General features: G+C 45.2%; 1 protein-coding gene across 1 annotated transcript in view; it reads right to left on the bottom strand.

Annotated features, from left to right (window-relative positions):
• Positions 1-20,741, bottom strand: part of TNFRSF11A (TNF receptor superfamily member 11a) — a 39,756-nt gene that overhangs the window by 1,255 nt on the left and 17,760 nt on the right. The window contains exons 2-9 of the mRNA XM_081206369.1: positions 19,019-19,100; positions 17,070-17,195; positions 15,138-15,281; positions 13,196-13,289; positions 12,245-12,333; positions 9,769-9,873; positions 6,914-6,966; positions 5,026-5,839 (exon numbers count right to left, since the gene is read on the bottom strand). Of these exons, the coding sequence (XP_081062495.1) occupies positions 5,026-5,839; positions 6,914-6,966; positions 9,769-9,873; positions 12,245-12,333; positions 13,196-13,289; positions 15,138-15,281; positions 17,070-17,195; positions 19,019-19,100 (1,507 nt within the window). The remainder of the gene's footprint in view (positions 1-5,025; positions 5,840-6,913; positions 6,967-9,768; positions 9,874-12,244; positions 12,334-13,195; positions 13,290-15,137; positions 15,282-17,069; positions 17,196-19,018; positions 19,101-20,741) is intronic.

Raw genomic sequence — 20,741 nt, 5'->3', positions numbered from 1 at the left:
TCAGCCAAGATCCAAAGTAACAGATGCAGAAGGAGAATGCTATGGACAAGCCAATGCAGCTTGAGCTAAAATGCTGTTTTCATAAGGGAATACTCAAGTTTCTGGAAAACCTCTAATTCAGATGGCAACTGTACAGCTCCCGCAGATCAATGATAACAGCCTTTGCAACTGATACTGACAGAGTGGTTTATGCTGCACCAGAACAAGCAGCGACCTGTACTATTGAAACCAAAAGTTTCCATTTAGTGTTGATCCATTAGACCAGATGTTTATATGGCAAGTGATAAGTTTAAAGGTCAGTGATAAATGTCTGATACAGAAAAAAAATCAAGAGGGAGGGGGAAGCTTTGGGCACCCCAGTCCTGGTCCAGAGGCTTCAGACTTCCGCAGTCTTCACTTTGTTTACTTAAGGCAGGGGTGGAAAAGCTGTGGTTTTTTCCAGATGTTATTGGACTGCAACTCCCATCATCCTCAGCCAGCGTAATCTATGGTCAGTAATGATAGGAGCTATAGTCTGGTGACATCTGGTGCGCCACAGGGTTCCCACCCCTGATTTAGAGGAACAGAGGGGGCAGAGAGGCTACAGGTTCCTGTGAGCCATGCTCCTGTACAGAGCATCTTTAAGATGCTAAGGATCATGGGAGATGTCAATCAAGTTTACCAGATGCATCACACATGTGTAGAGGGATCCAAGGTCAGGTCCCCAGAAGCCTGGATGCTTCATGCCACAAATGAGGTCCTTCCAGCTGTTCCTTTCTAGCCTTTGATAAACAACACAAAAGTGGTAGAAGAACTAACAAAACGAATCTTGCACCAGACGTGAGCTACAGATTGCGGTACCTGATCAGAAATGAATCCATGGATAATTTCTGTCTCTAATAGAGTTTATGAAGAGATTTGTACTAAAGGTACAGGACCCCTGGATGGTTAAGTCCAATCAAAGGCGACTATGGGGTTGTGGTGTTCATCTCGCTTTCATGCCAAAGGAGCTGGTGTTTGTCCACAGACAGCTTTCTGGGCCATGTGGCCAGCATGACTAAAACGCTTCTGGCACAACAGGACACAGTGATGGAAACCAGAGTGCACGGAAATGCTGTTTACCTTCCCGTTGCAGTGGTACCTATTTATCTACTCGCACTGGCATGCTTTCGAACTGCTAGGTTGGCAGGAGCTGGAACAGAGCAACGGGAGCTCACTCCTTTGCGGGGATTTGAACCACCAGCAGGGCAAAATCTTTAAAGCTACAACCTCTGAAAGCAGTGGGACTTACTTCAGGTAAATGTATGTAAACTGTTTTGGATCCTAGAACTCATTTTTAATCCATTGCATCATAGGATAACTGTCAAGGCATATAATGTACCAAACTACGTTATGGTTGTTTTTCAAGAGTTCACATACAGAAGAAAAAAACAACAACTGTGACTAATGCTTTCATCTGGTGAGCTGAAAATCTCAGTTTGTAATTGGTAAAGGGATTTTCTTTTTATTCCTTTTCCTCCACCACCACCATAACATTTGGCCTGCCAGCTAGCTAGCCAGAGCTGCAGAGTGCCAGAAAATGGGTGGAGAGACCACTGGCACCAGCATGTGACTGTGCTGGGTCTAGACCATTTCCAGAATCTCAGGAAAAAACAGAAGTTCCTGGCTCATTCATATCACCCTTAAATTAACTGCAAGATTAATAAGGAGGGCAAGCCTTACTCTAGGCTCCTCCAGACTGCCAGTGTTTTGTAGGAGGGATTCAAGTGTGTATCAGAACTTTAGATTTGCACCATTAAAGTGGATTAAAGGGCTATGTCACCCTAGGGCAGGGGTCTGCAACCTTTAAGACAAAAAGAGCCACTTGGACTCGTTTCCGAAGGAAAAAAAACTGGGAGCCGCAAAACTCGTCATTATAAAAATAACTTTTTTGTCACTTTTTAAAATTATTTCTTTGTTTGACCCCTCAGAATTACTCCTCCTCATAGAAATAAACGTTAAATTAACAAGTTACCTTTTTGTGTGTGTGTGTTCTTCACTTCCCTTCAAAACAGTGACCAGTGTACATGCCCATTACAATGCAGCGGGCGGGCGGGCGGGAAGGTGACGTCGGGACGGTGCGTGACTAACGCATGCACCGCCCCCATGTGACATCACAGCCAGTACAGCGCCCGCCACAGTGGGGAGTGTCGGGGCTCACAATGCGCCTCCTCCCCTCGCTAGTATCCGCCCCGGAGCCGCGGCAAAGGTGTAAAAGAGCCACATGCGGCTCTGGAGCCGCGGGTTGCAGACCCCTGCCCTAGGGCAACAAATTAAAAGAAAAGCCGGATGCTTTTCATCCTGGAAAGCGATAGGGAAACACACTGAAAAGTGTGGAACAAATAAATGATGGACAGGAAGCCCTGTAAACACCCTGCAAGCAAATCAGAACAAATGCTCATTGTCATATAACCACCCTGTAAACAAACTGGAACAAATGCTCAGTAAAGGCCTGGCATGGTCTAACTATTGCGTAAGCTTTGTGTAAGCAAATCGGGATGAATAAATGAACAGCTCCTCTGTAGGAGCCTTGTGAAGCACCAATAAAGGTATTTGCATTGGATGGCATATCCCAGGTGGGGTTCCATTTTGTTGCCTCCATTTCTGTATGGCATTTAAACAAAAAAATAGAGCCAAGGACAAGCACCATTTTGAAAGTTGAACATATCTAAGGCTCCTACTGCACAGCCTTCATGTGATTTGTCTCCCTGAATTTCACATTTATTGACAAATTAAGTTAGGAGTAGGAGTGAGAGAAAATGTATGTGAGCATAGCATCTGGGTAAAAGCCAGATCCCGTAGAATTAAAATGGATCCCCCTGATTTTGTATGTAATAGCCTGAGTCTCAGAACGTGGGGTCTCAGAAAACAACACCACAATAACATAATCAGTTAAAATCTTACATTGGTAAACTGCATAAAATCACAGATCTGGTGCTTGCTAGAACCACAAAATCATCAACCTACACTATGGATACTCATGGGATTATAGGTGATTTACATAGGAACGGCAATTAAACCCTCCAGCAATTCACAGATCTGGGCACTCAGAGAGGAAACGTATCATTTGATGGTGGCTTTGAATGGTTCTCTTGTAAAAATCATCAGAATCCTTAAGAATCTGTATCAGATCCATTTTTCCCCCCACTATGGCAACACTGAAAGCCACCAAAGCTTTGATTTGTACAGTTCAGTCAATAAAGAAAAATACGATCTCTGATTTGATGAGAGTTGGGCAGGAACCTGCCCTGTGAAATAAAACTGCGGTTTCAATAGGATCCATTTTACTGGATCTGATGTGTGTTTGTGTGCATATATTTTCTCTCTCTGGCCCTCCATTCTTGCTCTCTCTTGACCTTTATGGCATCCCAGATTGCTCTCCTTTCCCTCTCACCCTCCCCATTCCTCTTCCCTTTCTGTTTGGTTGTTCAGGTGCTGATCTCAGTCTTGAAAAGCACATTGCGCTGAAAAAGGAAGTGAGGCACTCTTCCCATTTCCTCTTTCCTCTTTATGTGCCTTTCAAAGCTCAGATCAGTAGCCTCGAAAAGCACATAATGGTGAAAGAGGAAGTGAGAAACATGTTGCTCTTTCCAACTTCCTCCTTTGCTCTACGTACCTTTTCAAGAGGAAAAATGGTAACGCACATATCTAAAGGGGCAGTGAGGTTGTCACAAAGGCTGTGGGGGTGCCAGGGGAAGTTCCCAAGGATGCCAATATGTTCATGGGCACAATGCTGGCCACTCCTGTTTTCAATTTTCTTTACACCAGAAAAAGAGGAAGATTTTACCCTTCAGTCAAGGGACTGCTGGGGGGCAGGAATTCTAATAATAATGGTATGCAGGACTTTTATGGACAGGATCACTCCATACATTAATTCCCATTGCTCATCTGGAGTCTGCTTTCAAATGAATATTTTTTTTTAAAAAAGAGTGTCTGTCTTAAATGGTCCCCCCAATTCATGATTCTTGTTTAGTTGCCATAAATATGATCTGTGCAGAAAATTTTGAGAAACATTTGGGAGGAAAAACCAAGAGCAGATTAGCTGCCTGGGGCCTAAGGGGATTTACTAATATTTGAATGTTACTTTCCAGTAGCCTACACATATTTCAAAGCTGCCCCTGTGTCCGTCATGAGTAAGAACACAATGATGTCTTTGACTGGTCACATTAAACATCTGTCTAGCCTGCCACATGTCTCCTACAGAGCTTTGAAAGTTGATGACCCAGGTAGGTACATGACAGAGATGACCACTGTGATGGCCTGGGATTCGGACTCAGATGCTGAACCTGAGGGATCCCAGCCTGCACAGGATTCCCCGCCTCTAGAACCAGCTGAGCCGGGGCTGGGGCCTGAGCCTGAAGGGTCCTCACCTGTACTGGATCCTCAGGTGCAGGCACCAGCTGAGTCTGCTCTGGCTCCTGAGGGGATGGAGGACCCATTGCCTCCAGGTGCTCCACTCTCAGCCCCACAAGAGGAAGCTGAGGTTGCCTCTGGGTCCGGTAACCCTCCAGCCTCTCCTGAGCTGCAGAGGCTCAGGGCAGAGAGGCGGAGGGAACTAAGTTCCTGCAGGAGGAGTGCTTGCCTTCAGGCCAGGAGAGGCGAGTCACCAGAGGATCGGGGCCACCCTATGCCTCGGGGCAGATAAAAGCTGGCCAGCCCCAGTCCCAAGTTGCGGGAGCAACATGGTTGGTAGTTCCTGTCTGAACACTGTCCTGCTTTTCTGCCAGAGCTCCTGACCCGCCCTGGCTCCCAGCTTGCACGCCTGTTCCTAACTACACCTGACTCCCTGCCCTGCACCCAGCTCCAGCTACTATGGACTGCCTCCACGTTGCACCTTGACCACGGACCGGACTTGGACCTCGCCTCTTGGGTAACCCACAGGACCAGCACAGCCACTTTCCTTTGTACACCTGATTTTACAGATGAGATTGAAATGCTGATGCTACATGATGCACACCCAGCCTAAAAATTGCCATGCAAGCAACATGCATGTTGTTGTAGGCTTACCAGATGCTGCTGGGGGATCTGAAGTGCTGCCGTTTGACGACTCAGGAGCTCGTTTTGCATTATGGTCCTTTGTGCCGTTTCCGTCAGATGGATCACTTCTGACACCATTGTTGCTTGCCGAACCACACTGATCCACAGAGGGAGAGTCCAAGCAACAGGTGCACAGTGGAGAAGGCCCACTTTCTTTTAAAGAATGCATGGTGTTGCCAGCTTTGCTGGAAGATTCTCTGCAGGACACACAACAGGCAGCACACCTGATTTCCTTGGGCACTGAGAGGGAGACACCTAGGCCTCGGTTATCAGCATCTCCCATGCTACTGCAGGCATGAGAGTTCTGCAGGCATTGGTGTGAGGGGGCATGAACAGGGTCCATTCCACATGAAGGGTCTGAGCAGCAGCAGTTTGCCGAGTCTATCAAACTCTCGGTCCCCGTGAAGCACTGACTCAAGCTGTCATTCTCTCCTACTTCCAGTGGCTCTGAGAACGGCGACACAGGCTTGCTTTCAGGTCTACTCAGTAAAGGAAAATAGCAAGGCCCCTGGGTCGTTCTGTCCGTATACTCATCTTCTGTGGGTATCTGCCTAAACTGGTCATCTTCAGGCACACCTGCCGGAGGCAGCGTTGGGAAATCGTCTCCCAATTCACAGTGGATTGCATCAGGGCTTGCTTTCCTGTTCAGGATGTCTCCATGTGGGTAACATGCATCCTCCGAAAAAGAATATTCATCAAGGTCCAGCAAATATGTGCCCCCCAATAGCCGAAGTCCAGCCGGGCTTGCCACGCTTCTGTTCACAAATGTACCATGAGGAGAGTCCTGTGTAGAATCCAAAGGGAAAAAGCACTTTTTAAAAAAGGAAGTTTTACAATGCAACCATAACTATTCTGGCCTCTCCTCCAACAGCTGAGGAGCCTTAACATGCGTCCTCAACTAGGGAGGGGGACAGGTTCTCTCGCCCAACACCGGGTAGGTGAATTCAGAGCAGTACAAAAGGACCTTCTCTGAATCTAAAGATATCTGTGCTTCCATAAACACTGAGGTCCCCAGCAAGCCTGCTGTTTTGGCCACATAAGCAGCAGCATGAAAACATTGGAAAGGAGCAGCAAAGCAGTACGAGATAACTACATTTGAACAAAGAAATACAACTTAAAATAAAGGTAAAGGGACCCCTGACCATTAGGTCCAGTCGTGACCGACTCTGGGGTTGCGGTGCTCATCTCGCTTTATTGGCCAAGGGAGCCGGCGTACAGCTTCCGGGTCATGTGGCCAGCATGACTAAGCAGCTTCTGGCGAACCAGAGCAGCGCATGGAAACGCTGTTTACCTTCTCACCGGAGTGGTACCTATTTATCTACTTGCACTTTGACGTGCTTTCGAACTGCTAGGTTGGCAGGAGCAGGGACCGAGTAACGGGAGCTCACCCTGTTGCAGGGTTTCGAAGCACTGACCTTCTGATCGGCAAAGTCCTAGGCTCTGTGGTTTAACCCACAGCGCCACCCACGTCCCTGCAACTTAAAATAGCATGTAATAATCACTGGGTCACAGAGGTTTTGGACTGTGTATGGGCTGTGAGCCCAAGGAACCATTGAAAAATCCACAGTAATAAGACTGTTAGTAATAGTGATCTTTTGCTTGTGTGGAAGCCTCAGAGCCGTTGCACAGGCTAATCTCTGACTATCCACGACTAAATGCCAGGCGACCCTCTTTGTGGTTCTTTGCTCCTTGCAATCTCGCCACCCCCCTCTTGCCCTTCCTTATGCGGCCTGGCAGCTGCCAAATAGCTGCTGACAAACCTATGTCCTTAATTCACCACTTGGGTTCCCCAGCTGCCAAGGAAAGCAAGGAGGCGGCGGCGAAGCGTAACACAGTATGTACAGCCTTAAGACTTCACCTTTGTCCCTTTCATTTGCTTGCACATGTCATTAGCCCAGTATTGTAGATTTGCTGGAGGGGGAAACAAAGAAAAGAATGAATTAGATTTTTGCATGCTATAAGTGAGTCACAGATAGAACCACATACCCAAAAGCCAGGAATTAAAGCTGGTTTTGCTGGGATGATTAACCCTTTAGCATGCCGGACTCCTACCAAGTTGGGGGGACGGACGGTTGTATCTGTGTCATTGACTCCAACCGTTTATTGATTTAACTATCACTTGAACGGTGTGGGAGGAGTCCAGGACCTCTCACACTCAGAGTTGCAGAAATGGAGGTACAGAGTGTACACATGTAGCAGAACCCATGCTAGCAAGGGCCACAGACTCTGAGCTTTCATTAAAAAAAAAAAGTTAAGTCAATCGTACATTTCTACAAAAAAAAAAAAGGTTGTAAACCAAAACACAGAGACCGCACTAAGGCTTTGGGGCTCGGCAGGTTACAGTACCATTGCTAAAGACACTTAATCACAGTTGCTAAGCCGTCAGAGGAAGAAATGTTGACTTGTGGCATATATCTGCATTTTGCATTTTCAGCCAGGAGCTCAGTTTTGTGTACATTATCTTCCCCTTCCCCATTTTATATTTTCAACAGCCCTGTGAGGTAGGCTAGGCTAAGTTAATATATGTACATACTGTAAACAGAAGTTCTTGTCAGTAGATGGGTGGTGGTGTAGGGGCCCCAATCCACATACAATGTACATGGGGAAATTCTGTTGGCATTCTTGCCCATACTATCACCAGTCTATCTATCTATCTATCTATCTATCTATCTATCTATCTATCATCTATCTATCATCTATCTATCTATCTATCTATCTATCTATCTATCTATCTATCTATCTATCTATCCTAACTAATATCAAGTCCAAGTACTTCAGCCCAAATTGACTGATAGACTGTCTAGTCAATATCTATCGCAAGAGTTGGGTGCACATTAGGCAGCTGATTTCAGTAGACCGGTGCATTTAATACTGGTCAGTGTCCTTAATAGGTTAAACATTAAAAAAATTACAAGGCAGCAAGTATAGGGCTGGATCCAGACCCAGTTAATTTAAGTTTTTAAAATTAATGGGACTTAATAGTCCTGACTAACTCAAATATCATTGGATTTCAGTGGGTCTACTACGAGACTGACAATGTCTGGCTACAAGCCACAATATTCAATTCACTAAATTAAAGTGGGATGCAGTTGTTTAATTTTAAACCAACTTTTCTCAAAAACTGGAAAAAGTGTGTTAAAACAATCATTGCAAGCTCTCTCTCTCTCTCTCTCTCTCTCTCTCTCTCCAAATGGAATGTGTGTCTATTTGGACCATCTGTGCCAAAAATAGAACATTCTACATCCACTGTGTCTTTGTTCCATCTCATGTGCCATCCGCCTATGACTGACTTGTTAATGATCTAACTGGGTGCAAATGATTGGTTGGATCGTCTGTTGCAAGATATATCACATGAAATGACAAAGGAACAATTATATATAGCTCTGGGGAGACTTGAAAGACACACACACACAAAATCCATTAAAATAATCTCATTGGCTCCATTGAAAGAAATGGTGTTTCCATGAGCATTCCATGTGCATTGCTTGGGGGCTAAGGTGCAAATGAGGGCATTTCCTGAGGATCAAGTTAGTAGCAACTTCTTGCTTCCTATGAAGAACAGAGTATCTGTTCACAACAGTCCCTTAAGGTCTGCTATGTATATGTTTAATTATTGTCTAAATATTCTGCACCTTGAGTCTCAGATAGCAAAAAATTGCAAGAAAACAAGGTAAAATATCTGTAAAATGGGTCTCAAATGCTAACTGGCAGGTATAGAGAGGTTGAATCCAGACCATGACCTGACCGACATTTTTAAGAGTTCGTTATGCAGCAGGGGTCATTGTTATTTTCCAATCCATCCGAAGCATTCTTCCTGGAGCGTAGTGCAAATTTACAAGGCTGGCCACAAAACCACTTTAACCAGTCTGACATGCTTTTAAGTTGACTCAGCAGCCGCACCCTCAAGTCACAACCCAGTAAAGTTGAAGCACTTGGATTTAAGCCTATTTTGTCAAACCAAAGTTCATGGAATCAAACCAGCTCAGATTTCAGCTCATGAATTATACACCAGTACGCAAGTTCCATGGAAGCTAATAGTCCTGATCCAGCAACTGCTATCAAATGCACAAAGGGAGTTCAAATATATATATATTTTTAAAAGTCCAGTAGCACCTTAGAGACCAGCTAAGTTTGTTCTTGGTATGAGCTTTCGTGTGCATGCACACTTCTTCAGTTAAGGTCATCTCATTCTTTTCAGTGGAGGAAGCAGACCTACATGTACAAAGGAACGTACAGGCCAGTGTGCTCCCTCCTTAGAAATAGGCAGAGATGCTTGTGTGCATGGCAATTTCTTGTGTACAATTGAGTGCACACACTGCTCAGGATCTAGGATGAAAATTGTATGAGTAGCAGCTCTTACATAAAAGTGCCATTCCACAACTCCAGTTAATTTCATTGGGTTTACACAGGGTAACTTCCAGATGGATTGTGCCCATGGTGTATGAGCACATTTTGCATTCTGAGTATGTCTAAATAAATGGGTGGCATTTCATGTATGAGAGTTCTGTGTTTCAGATCCAAAACGTATTATTTGCGAAAGTTGCAACATATTCACTAAAACAAAAAGCACACTAAAGGTCAGTTTAAAAGATTAATGTGGTGATTTATATACTAGCTTTTACGAAGGCAAATTAGGAGGCTGAAATAGGAAGTGCACAGAGAACTCATGGCTTTCGCAACGGATAGAGAAAGACATAATTAAATGCTACGTACTTGTCAGTGCTTTTCCTTTATTGCGATAGAGTATTGCAAAGATGGCAATGCCAACAAAGGCAATGAGGAGTGGAATAATCAGTATATAAAATAATGTGTTGGTTTCTGGAAAATAAAAGGACAGATAGGTGTCAGAGCATTTTGTATATTCAGGTAGGAATATATTCCTGGAATTTGCCATTTTTTTTATTCAAAACATCCCTTTAAAGCACCAATTGTGTTATGACTGAAATCCAACAACATGGAAGAATAACTGGAATATTTATTCCAATTATTCCTGTTAATTTCCATGGTCTTTCAGTGACCCGGTTCACATGGCAAAGTGTGAACACATGAGCATGCAGGTACAGTGGTACCTCGGGTTACATACGCTTCAGGTTACAGACTCCACTAACCCAGAAATAGTACCTCAGGTTAATAACTTTGCTTCAGGATGAGAACAGAAATTGTGCTCCGGCGGCGCGGCGGCAGCGGGAGGCCCCATTAGCTAAAGTGGTGCTTCAGGTTAATAACAGTTTCAGGTTAAGAACGGACCTCTGGAACGAATTAAGTACTTAACCCGAGGTAACACTGTACTTGGAATTGCAGTTGCTTTCATCCCCCCATTCCTGCTGCTGCTGTGCTGCCCACAGCTAAACCATGGTTTGGCTTTGTCTTATGTTTGACCCCAGATTCATGGTTTGTCTCCCAGAGAGAAAGCCTGAGTGGTAAACCAAGAAATAGCATTGGCTATGGCTTGTGGTTTGTCTGGAGCCTTGATTAAGATGCAATGCTAAGCCAAACCATAGCTGAGCTCTGGGTAGCACAGCAGCAGCACCAAGGGGAGAGCAACATAGTCATGATTTCTACAGCAGCTGTAATCCATGTTTTAAACGGTTGATGTCATATTATGTTTTCATATGTGCTGGAAGCTGGCCAGAGGAGCTGGAACAACCTAGCCAAATGGGCAGGGTATAAATAGTGCAATGATGATGACGATTGTCAGGGAACTGCCATCAGCTCAGAGGCTAGGGGTGGAAGAGCAGTTGTGTTACAGGGAGCCTCCGAAGATCCTGCAAAGTAGCTCTTCCTCCGGAGAGGAGGGAAGCCACGCCTCCAGTGGGGAAGGGATGCAGGGCTCGGAAGATGCAAGAGAGAGCCGCAACACCGAGCCTGAGCAAAGCAGGGGGGGGGAGGCAGGTCCCCCTTTGCCCACGCCCTTTCTGCGCAGTCGGTTTATGCACAGTGAGGGGAGGCGTGGGATGGGGGTCAAAAGACTGCTCTGCTGGGGAAAGTTTAAGGACTGCCCACTCCCAGATTCTGCTAGCGACTGAGCAGACATGGAATTGAGACGTTCTGCACTGTGAATGTTTTGCACAGATAATAAAGCCTTGAAAAGACCAGTGGGGGTCTTGCCTGTTCGCTCTCGAGCAACCACGCCGGCACACCTAACAATGATGATGAATTTCCATCCCTTAAAAGCATCTTACTAGAAGAATGATGGGAAACTAGTTGGGAGTCGGGGATGGAACTCTCTCTGAAGAGCCCTTTTGGGCCTACGGAAAGACCTGATCCCTGTCCTGTTTGTCTTTCCCCATCTGGCCTGGGAGGGTAGGGCCCTGACTATAATAATAATAATAATAATAATAATAATAATAATAATAATAATAATAATAATAGTAGTAATTTATTTATACCCTGCTCATCTGACTGTGCTTCCCCAGCCACTCTGGGCGGCTTCCAACAAAATATTAAAATACAGTAATGCATCAAACATTAAAAGCTTCCCTAAACAAGGGAACTGACTCCAGCTACAAAAGCTGAGGTTGCTAAAGAGCCAAATGCCTTGGCTGTTTCTTTCTGCAGATCCAGGACATTGAGCCTGAGCTTCCACAGCCACTGCCCTCCATGAACCACCATTGGCAGCGACAGCAGCAGAAATGTTCTATGCTTATGATAACATTTTATTCTCTTGCTTACCATGCTGTTTAAAATGTGCATTTTATATCTGACTTCCTTTAGTAATGTTTTGTTTTGAAATGTTTTAGATCATTTTTGGGGGTAACTTTAAATGTGCATTCCGTAGTTGACCTCGTTTGCAATGTTTTATTCTGAAATCTTAAAGATAATATTTTAGTTTCCTGTTAATTATGTTGTTTTGAATGTATACTTTATATAAGACCTTCTTCAGTAATGCTTTATTCGGAATTGTTTTCTTTGATGTCTTAAGGTGTTGTAAACTACTTTGAGGTTTTTTCTTAAAAATATAAAGCAGTATAGAAATGAAATAATAATAATAATAATAATAATAATAATAATAATAATAATAATAATGCATCTTTACATTTAGCTATGATTTGGCATAGCATTACATGTGAATAAGGACACTGGTTGTCATATTGGAAACTTCACTGGAAAGTGCACAGAGAAGACTGAAGGCCCCCGGAATCTCACAACTGCTTGGAGGTGGCATGCAACAGTATATTTTTGCACTTACCGTCTTGTGGCTGCTTCAGTTGCTTCTTACAAACGACATCAGCCAGTCTGTTCCCAGGAATTTTTTCCTCAGTTCCTAGAGCTGTGCAGCTAAGGAAAGGAAGGAAGGAATATATTGACCCCTGTAATATACATCTAGGGTAAACAGAAACAGAGGATCATAGAACTGCAGACTTGGAAGAGACCGAGGGGGTAATCTATTCCAACCCTCTGCAATGCAGGAATCTTTTGGCCAATGTAAGGCTTGAAACCACGACCCTGAAATTATGATTGGAGAGGATGACAGGAAACAGGGAATTATGTTCACATGTGGTAGGGGGTGTAAATATGTACAATTTTTTTTGGCAAAGGGTGTTTAAGGAGATAACAGAAATCACTGGGCAAAAGCCCAGAGGTAGCATTATTACCATTATTTACGATGGAATGGAAGGTTCGCAGGCTATGAACGACTCGCTCACAAATTTATTGACAGCTGCACAAATTATTATCGCTAGGAAGTGGAAGGGCCAAGCAGAATATAAAATGGAAGAATGGTATATAGAGGTGTGGGATATAGCTATTAATGATAAATTAACATGTGCCATTAAGGTAAGATGGGGAATATGCAGGAGGAATGGTTTTGAGGAGATGTGGAGGGTGTTTGTAGAATTTATACTGTTAAAACGGAAAGGGGTCAAACCATCGCAGGAGGTGTTGAAATTTTGGGAGGTTGGATAGTTACAATGAAATGGTCTCGGGGGTGGGGTGCACATTTTTATTCTTATTTATTTATGATTATTACTTTGCCAAAATAAAAAATAAGAATGTATAAAATGTAAATTTATGTATAAAATATAAATAAAAGAATGGAAAAGAAGAAATTGTGAGTCTCATGCTCACTTCATGAGATATTTGATATTTTTTATTGATTTTTTTTACTATTATTTTACTGCTATAGATTCGTGGCACTTACTTGGTCCACGTTTTGCATGCATCAGTTGCGGAAGAGACGTTAGAATAGGTTCCTCTTGGGCACGGCATGCACACTGTGTCCTTATTTTGTTGTACTGTGGGAAAAATAACCAGTAAAAGCACTGAGAATAGAGCATCACTTCATACATGAAGACCTGTTGCTAACAATCCTATTTTGCAAATCATAGGAGCAGGCATTTGGTGCAAGCCAACTATGAAAACCATTGACAAAAAGGCTGAGGGACAGTGGGCTGCTTCCCACATGCTGCAGAAGCAAACCAACTTTTAGAAAATATAAATAAAAGCCAAGCTGTGCCCTTCTGTGGTAGCAGGACCTGAAACAGAAGTTGCAGCGAAACCTCTGGTTCTGCACAACAGGATTTGCTGTACTTGCATGCTTCAACATGGGATTGCAGCTATGATAGACAAACACAGTGGATTTTGAAGGCTTTGAAGCATTCACATATGTGTGTATGGAAACACACAAACCCTATCCACAATACACATAGCAGAGCGACGTTTTTGCCTGGTGGCCCAGATAGTTAAATCCTGCACCAAATTTGATGGGTGGGCGGGACTACCCACCTGTTATTTATCTCATGCCAAAGGTAAAGGGACCCCTGACCATTAGGTCCAGTCGCGGACGACTCTGGGGTTGCGGCGCTCATCTCGCTTTATTGGCCGAGGGAGCCAGCGTACAGCTTCCGGATCATGTGGCCAGCATGACTAAGCTGCTTCTGACGAACCAGAGCAGTGCGCGGAAATGCCGTTTACCTTCCTGCCGGAGCGGTACCTATTTATCTACTTATCTACTTGCACTGTGTGCTTTCGAACTGCTAGGTGGGCAGGAGCAGGGACTGAGCAACGGGAACTCACCCCATCGCGGGGATTTGAACTGCCAATCTTCTGATCGGCAAGCCCTAGGCTCTGTGGTTTAACCCACAGCGCCACCCGCATCCAATCACATGCCAAACACACACCCAAATCAAAGAGGATTTACTTCCTCACACACCAGCTGATGGGCAGGGGTGGTGCTGCCCGTTCCTGCTTTCTGCAGAGTTTGGGTGTGTGAGGCAGCTTCCCTGTGGGAAATTCTCTAGCGCTGCCCCTGAACCAAGCAGGGCTGAACTCCCCACGCAGCCGCTGATGGACAGGAGGAGGTTCAATATTTCTCTCTGCAAGGATTCATGCTCTGTAGGAAAGCAGACCTCTATCTGCCCCACACATTAAATGACATGTGGTATCAGTGGAAAGGAGGGCAAGCGTGGTTTGGTGGAAATGGGCCGGTAGGCCATATTTAGCCCTCGAGACAGAGGTGCCACTCTAAGGTTACCAGACATCCCCGTTTCCTGGGGACAGTCCCCGGATTTACGAATCAGTCCCCATACAAAATCCATTGAAGATGAAAAGTGTCCCCGGATTCATTGAAAAAAATCTGGTAACCTTATGCCACACTCTTGACATGGCGTAAAGTATGAGACAGGTGCCTCCCCATACAGTGGTACCTCGGGTTACATACGCTTCAGGTTACAGACTCCACTAACCCAGAAATAATACCTCGGGTTAAGAACTTTGCTTCAGGATGAGAACAGAAATCGTGCTCCGGCGGTGCAGCAGGAGGCCCCATTAGCTAAAGTGGTGCTTCAGGTTAAGAACAGTTCAGGTTAAGGACGGACCTCTGGAACGAATTAAGTTCTTAACCCAAGATCCCACTGTATAGCGAATTGATTTATACTTTTTAAAAAATGAGGAGGAGAGATGATGTGAGCAATTCAGGCCTCCTCTTGGAGTGCTTTCCCACGTGTCACCTGAAGCTGGGAGGGGATCAAGTGGATCACTAGCCCAGTGAGCATCTAAAACAGGCCACTGGCATTTGCAAAAGGCTCCGTGCACAAACTGGACCAAAAGTTCCCAGGGTGGCTCAGCGAAATCAGAAATCTTACTGGGATGCTTGACTCCAGAGCCAGGGGGACATTTCCTGTTCCGCCGGCAGCAGTCGCAGTCTTCATTCCAGTGGTAGCCTGCTATGCAGGCGCACTGCCGCTGGTTCGTGCTGTTTCCCGGGTTCACTTCTATCAAAGCTCTTCCTTCGAACAGAACAAAGTGGGGAAGCAGATGGAGGTTAAAGTCGTGCCTTCACAGCTTCCTTCGGAGCCCTTAGCCTGACCTCGACCCCGAGAACCCCTTCCTGGTTGGCAAGAGTGGCTTACGCCGGACTGCAAATCACACTCCCTTGTGACTCCTGGTGGGACGCAGAAAGGGTACAACTGCCTGTTGTGCCCGTGAGTAAGGAACAGGGGAAACCCCAAACTCTGAATCAGCAGAAGAGGAAAATTCAGGGAAAGAAGTACAAATGTCAGGGGAGGGGAGTTAGTGCGGGGTGGGGTGTGTGGATAATAAGAAGGATGGTTGTGGGAGTTTAGCAGAACGCAGTTTGTTCATGGTCGGTTGCATAAGGGAAGTCCCCCCAGAGTCCAAGTCCCAGTTTGGCACGCCATCTCTCAGCCTGCTGTGGGAGACTGTGGTGGTTGCCAATTAAGTTTCACGAGCAGGTTTAAAGGGGTGTTTGCATCCCTTCTCCACACACACACACACACACACACACACACACACACACAATTATCTTGCTTTCTCTCTCTCTCTCTCTCTCTCTCTCTCTCTCTCTCTCTCTCTCTCTCGTCTCCCTCTACCCTTCCAAAAGTCAGTTCCCTCACAGATTTTAAAGGGCCTACATGGTTAAGCACCACATATACCATATTGGCCTGAATATAAGCCTCACTCCCCCCCCCCCAATTTCGACCGTGAAAAGTTAAAGTGTGGCTTAAATTCGCAACCTTACAAAAATGGGCTTTTACGATATCGCTGCTGAATCAGACATACAGTAAAACGGAATGGGTGTGAGTGCCTGCTGAATTTTAAAGGTGTGGCTTATATTCAGGTGCAGATTATATTCAGGCCAATACGGTAAGTAAACAAGGTGAGTCGTCTCTACAAGCTTTGGGTCTCTTTTCAGGACATGCTCAGAACCAACTGAGTTGGTGGTCCTTGGGGAAAGGTGCCCTCACCAGGGCCCCTTCCTGGCTGGGCTCCCTTCCTTCTTCTCAGTATCACTGGTGCCCATTAATCTTAGGGAAGTAGGAAGTTGCCTTATGCTAAGTCAGACCATAGCACCAACCAGTTCAGTATTGAAAACACGGATTGGCAGCAACTCTCCTGGGTTTCAGGTTGGGGACATTCCCAGTCCTACTTAGAGATTGCAGAGATCAGACCTAGAACCCTATGCATGCAAATTACATGCTCTACCACTGAACTATGGGCCTTTCAGTTTACAATCTAGTACGGTACAGTATGCTTAACTGTACGGCAAGGTAAGTAGCACCTACAGTTAACAATCTACAGTGGTGCCCCGCAAGACGAATGCCTCGCAAGATGGAAAACCCGCTATACGAAAAGGTTTTCCGTTTTTGAGCTGCTTCGCAAGACGATTTTCCCTATGGGCTTGCTTTGCAAGACGAAAACGTCTTGCAAGTGTTCCGATTTTTTTCGCTCCCCCCCCCTTTTCTAAGCCGCTAAGCCGCTAATAGCCTTTTAGCCGCTAATCCGCTAAGCCTTTAATAGCCGCTAATAGCCTTTTAGCCGCTAATCCGCTAAGCCTTTAATAGCCGCTAAGCCTTTAATAGCCGCTAAACTGCTAATAGCGCTAATCCGCTAATAGGGTTGCTTCGCAAGACGAAAAAACCGCTAGACGAAGAGGCTCGCGGAACGGATTGATTTCATCTTGCGAGGCACCACTGCAGTATTCTTCTACTAATATGATAACGCAAGTCAAGGACTCAGATCAGAGGTACAGCAATGCCTTAGCTACTTTCCCTTACCTTGATCACATATTTTATGAAGCGAGCACTTTTCTTCTTCATTCCAGATGTCCATATACTCATTTGGGCCACAGGGCTGGCATATGGTCTCTGAAGTGCGAGTGCATTTGGCAGACATGTACTTTCCTTAACAGGGCAGGAGAAAAGGCTGGTTACACCTCAGGTTCTGCAATGCTGACAGGCTAGCACTAACAAAGGCTTTTAACTCTGGTGTGAGAATTATTTTCCTCTTCCAGGTTAAGGTATTGCTCATCAAAATACTGGAATGAGGGTTGTCAAAATCTATTTCGAAAGGACAGCTAAGTTCTACAGCCATGGTGACCCAGGTAGAACCTGCCGAATCAGGATCGGCAATTGACAGTATGGGGTCAATCATGAGTGGTCAACACGCACAAGTGGATTCTGCACGATCCACAGGGAGCCGTTTCCACAGAAGCAAATTTTTGCCGGTCACTTCTGAAGCTTACTGGCTTTGCGGATTCTATTATTATACAAATTCATAGGCCGCTTCCCAGTGATAAGTCATCCAAGCTGTGTTTGATTTAAAAAACCAAAAACAAAGTAAAAACAGAAACACAAGCTCTAAAAACAATAGAATCAATTCAACAATCTCTTTAAAAAATCCATACTCATCAGAATGTCATTTAAAAATAGCACTTGATAATGTAAACTGATATATATTGTTGACTCTTGGGCTCTGTTTTGATGTCCTGGCTACTGAGCCAGCCCTGCCGCTAGGTAGACAGCAGCAGCTAGCTCAGGCAACAGATGCTGGGGGAACGAGAGTCCTGGCATGGTGCCAGAGGACAAAACTGCACGTGCCTGTCCTATGCTCTCTAATCTAGCCTGCTGTCCTCAGTGGTGGCAGAGAATGCTAGCTAAAGCGTTGCCAGTGTTGAAGTATGATTTGATTGCCAGTCCAATAATGGACCAATCTCCACTGTTCAACCAGTTAATTTCAACTCCCAGATATCAAGTTGCAACTTGTGGCTGAAATTTTTTGGTCCTGGTCTCTGATGTTCAAGAAGAACATGCCACTAAGTTTAGCGCAAATCAAGATGATGGTTTTACAAAACGGAAAGACCTGGTTAGCTGTGGGGACTTAGGCCTGTCATTTCCTGTGAACCACCCTGCGAGTATAGGGCAGTATAAAAACAAACAAACAACGAACCAATAAACAACAACAACAAAGAAACTGGCACCTTCCAAAGTTTTCTTGCATGCCACATAAACCTCAAAACTAAAAGCACTGGGAGGGACATTTTGTGTGAACAGGTGGCCGTCTTGGTGGGACTATGGGGAACTCGGCTCCATCTCTTCACCTCTTCCTTTCTCCATCCCTCCATTCCTTTCACATCACAACCCACCTCCCTCCTCTCCTATTGCTCAGCTTTCAACATCCCCTTTCCTCACCACCTTTTCTGTATATTACAAACCCTTCTGTTTCCTTTCTCTCCCCGCTCTTTATTTTGGCAAGGGATGGAGGCTCTCAGTGCTACCATTCCTCTGAGAGATTTCTGGGCAGTTATGGGCACCTAAGGGGGAAATCCTGACACACGTATATGAGCCCAGCTTCATTCCACCCAAACAAAATTTCCGGGACAGGCATCAAAATGTAGTCTGTATTCTGTATCAAATGGGAGCACCCCTCAACAGAAACTAAAAAGAAGCATCTGACATGTTTTTCTTACACGAGTACTCAATTTTTTTCATATTTTTTTTTGGGGGGGGGAACAGCCACCTTAATACTAGGTCGGATCATCAGTCAATGCAGCTCATATTCTACACTGACTAGCAGTGCCACACAAACACACACTGGGGTTTCAGACTGGACAGGAGTCTTCCTCAGCTTCACCAGACTGAATCTGGGATCTTTTGTATGCAGAGCATGTGCTGAGAGATGGGCCCCTCCCCATTTCCTGGAAGAAGCATGTCCTAGGTATGCTTACCTGGCTCACATTTGGTGCAGCACCGTCCAGAATATTCATAATGCTGCTCGCTGCTACAGGGAGGGGTGATTTGTAAGGAGAGCTGGAGAACGGGGAAAGAGAGAAATTAGGACACCGTCAGTTAAAGCCCTCATAGTTATGAAATATTTCAAGGCAATCCCAAAGTTTCGCATCTGAATGTGGATTCAGTTGGCTGTGACTACGGTTGTGATGTCTCACAATGATACCATCAGGCAGTAAGATTTAACCTGCCTGAAAAGTTAAGGGGAGGAAATAACAGCTCAAAACAAGCAAATAAATGAATAAAACTTCATTAACATAGACAATATATCTACAATGTATTATTATTATTATTATTATTATTATTATTATTATTATTATTATTATTTGTATGCCACCAGTCCTCCGTGGATCTCAGGGCAGTTCACAAGACCCATTGCTCATCTTCAGTCACTAAAACTGAGACATAATTAAGATCTTCTACCGCTATGCAAGGGTGCTAGCTTGAATAAAAGGGCTGGCACAGTGCAGCCACAGTGGCAGAGCCAAGTGTGTGGTGTTGGGAAGCCAGGAGAGCAGCCCTACCCAGCCCTACCCAGGCAGCTCTGCTGGCCACTACTGGTGAATTGTCAGGAGTCCAGGTTCCCAGCTTGATAACACAGTAAGCGTAGCTAATTAAAAAGGTGGATTTATTGCAAAAACAAACAGATAGCTCCCGACAGCTCTAACAAAGCCTCTGGCACCATTACTTAAGATGACCCTTCTGAAGACTCCTTCCGGCGTCAACAGAAGATGTTGAACTTACAAACCTTATGTCTCTTGTTTTGCTTCCTATCTAGCAGCCCTCCCATTTGCCGACTCTTCGGACTTAGTTGATCAGCTCCCACCTCTTCCTTTTCTGAGAGGCTCTCTCTGAGTTCATTCACGCCTGTTTGTGCTTCCGGTGAGCTTTGGCTGCATTCTAGCCTGCTATCAGCTACAGCCTTATCAGCCTGCCTGTCAAGGTCAGGAAGAGCCGAAGTCTGCACCTGCCGGCTCTCCCCTGCCTGACTAACATCAAGCTTCTCTGTTCCTGGATGCTTTCTGCAGTTGGCTGCAAACCTTCGCTTGGAGCTGGCTCGTTCCTGACACCAATTGATTAAATTTGATAGCCGCTTTATTTTAGTCATACTGTAGCCCAATATTATGAAGTGTCAGTGGAATGTATTGTCATACTTTTTTTGGAGGGGGGCAGAACCCCATAATATCTACATTCAGTTAAGGGTCAGAATTTGAGCAAACTCATAAATGCATGGAATGTGTATACCATCAATGTTCCCAGCTTAAAGCGTTCTCCCCTTCCCCAGCTCATCAGGCTGAGTGGGAAGTCTGGGGCTGTGTGTTAAAGGATGAAGAGGTGGCTTGGCCAACGGTATTGCAAGACCTTGAGCAGCACTAGTTGGGAAAGGAGGGGAAACCCTTCTGCTGGGCAACAAGCCTAGCAGCTAGGGAGTTAACACTCCCACCCACCCATTGCTGCCTTCAGTTTTACAAACACACCCTGGTTGGCAGTGGTGGAGCCTGAGAGAATCACAGCCAGTCTGCCTTTGCTTGCAGAAGGGTCTTCGCTTGCAAGCAAGGGTGGAGAAGTTTCAGAGACATCCCATTTCACTCCAGGGACTTTTGACGCCACATCTGCTTTGTTTTGAGCTTCCCAAACGACTCAACTGCTAGATATGAAACT

The sequence above is a fragment of the Podarcis bocagei genome (genome assembly GCF_964188305.1).
Source record: "Podarcis bocagei genome assembly, chromosome: 8".
Taxonomy (NCBI): domain Eukaryota; kingdom Metazoa; phylum Chordata; class Lepidosauria; order Squamata; family Lacertidae; genus Podarcis; species Podarcis bocagei.
This window is presented reverse-complemented; position numbering and strand designations above follow the sequence as displayed.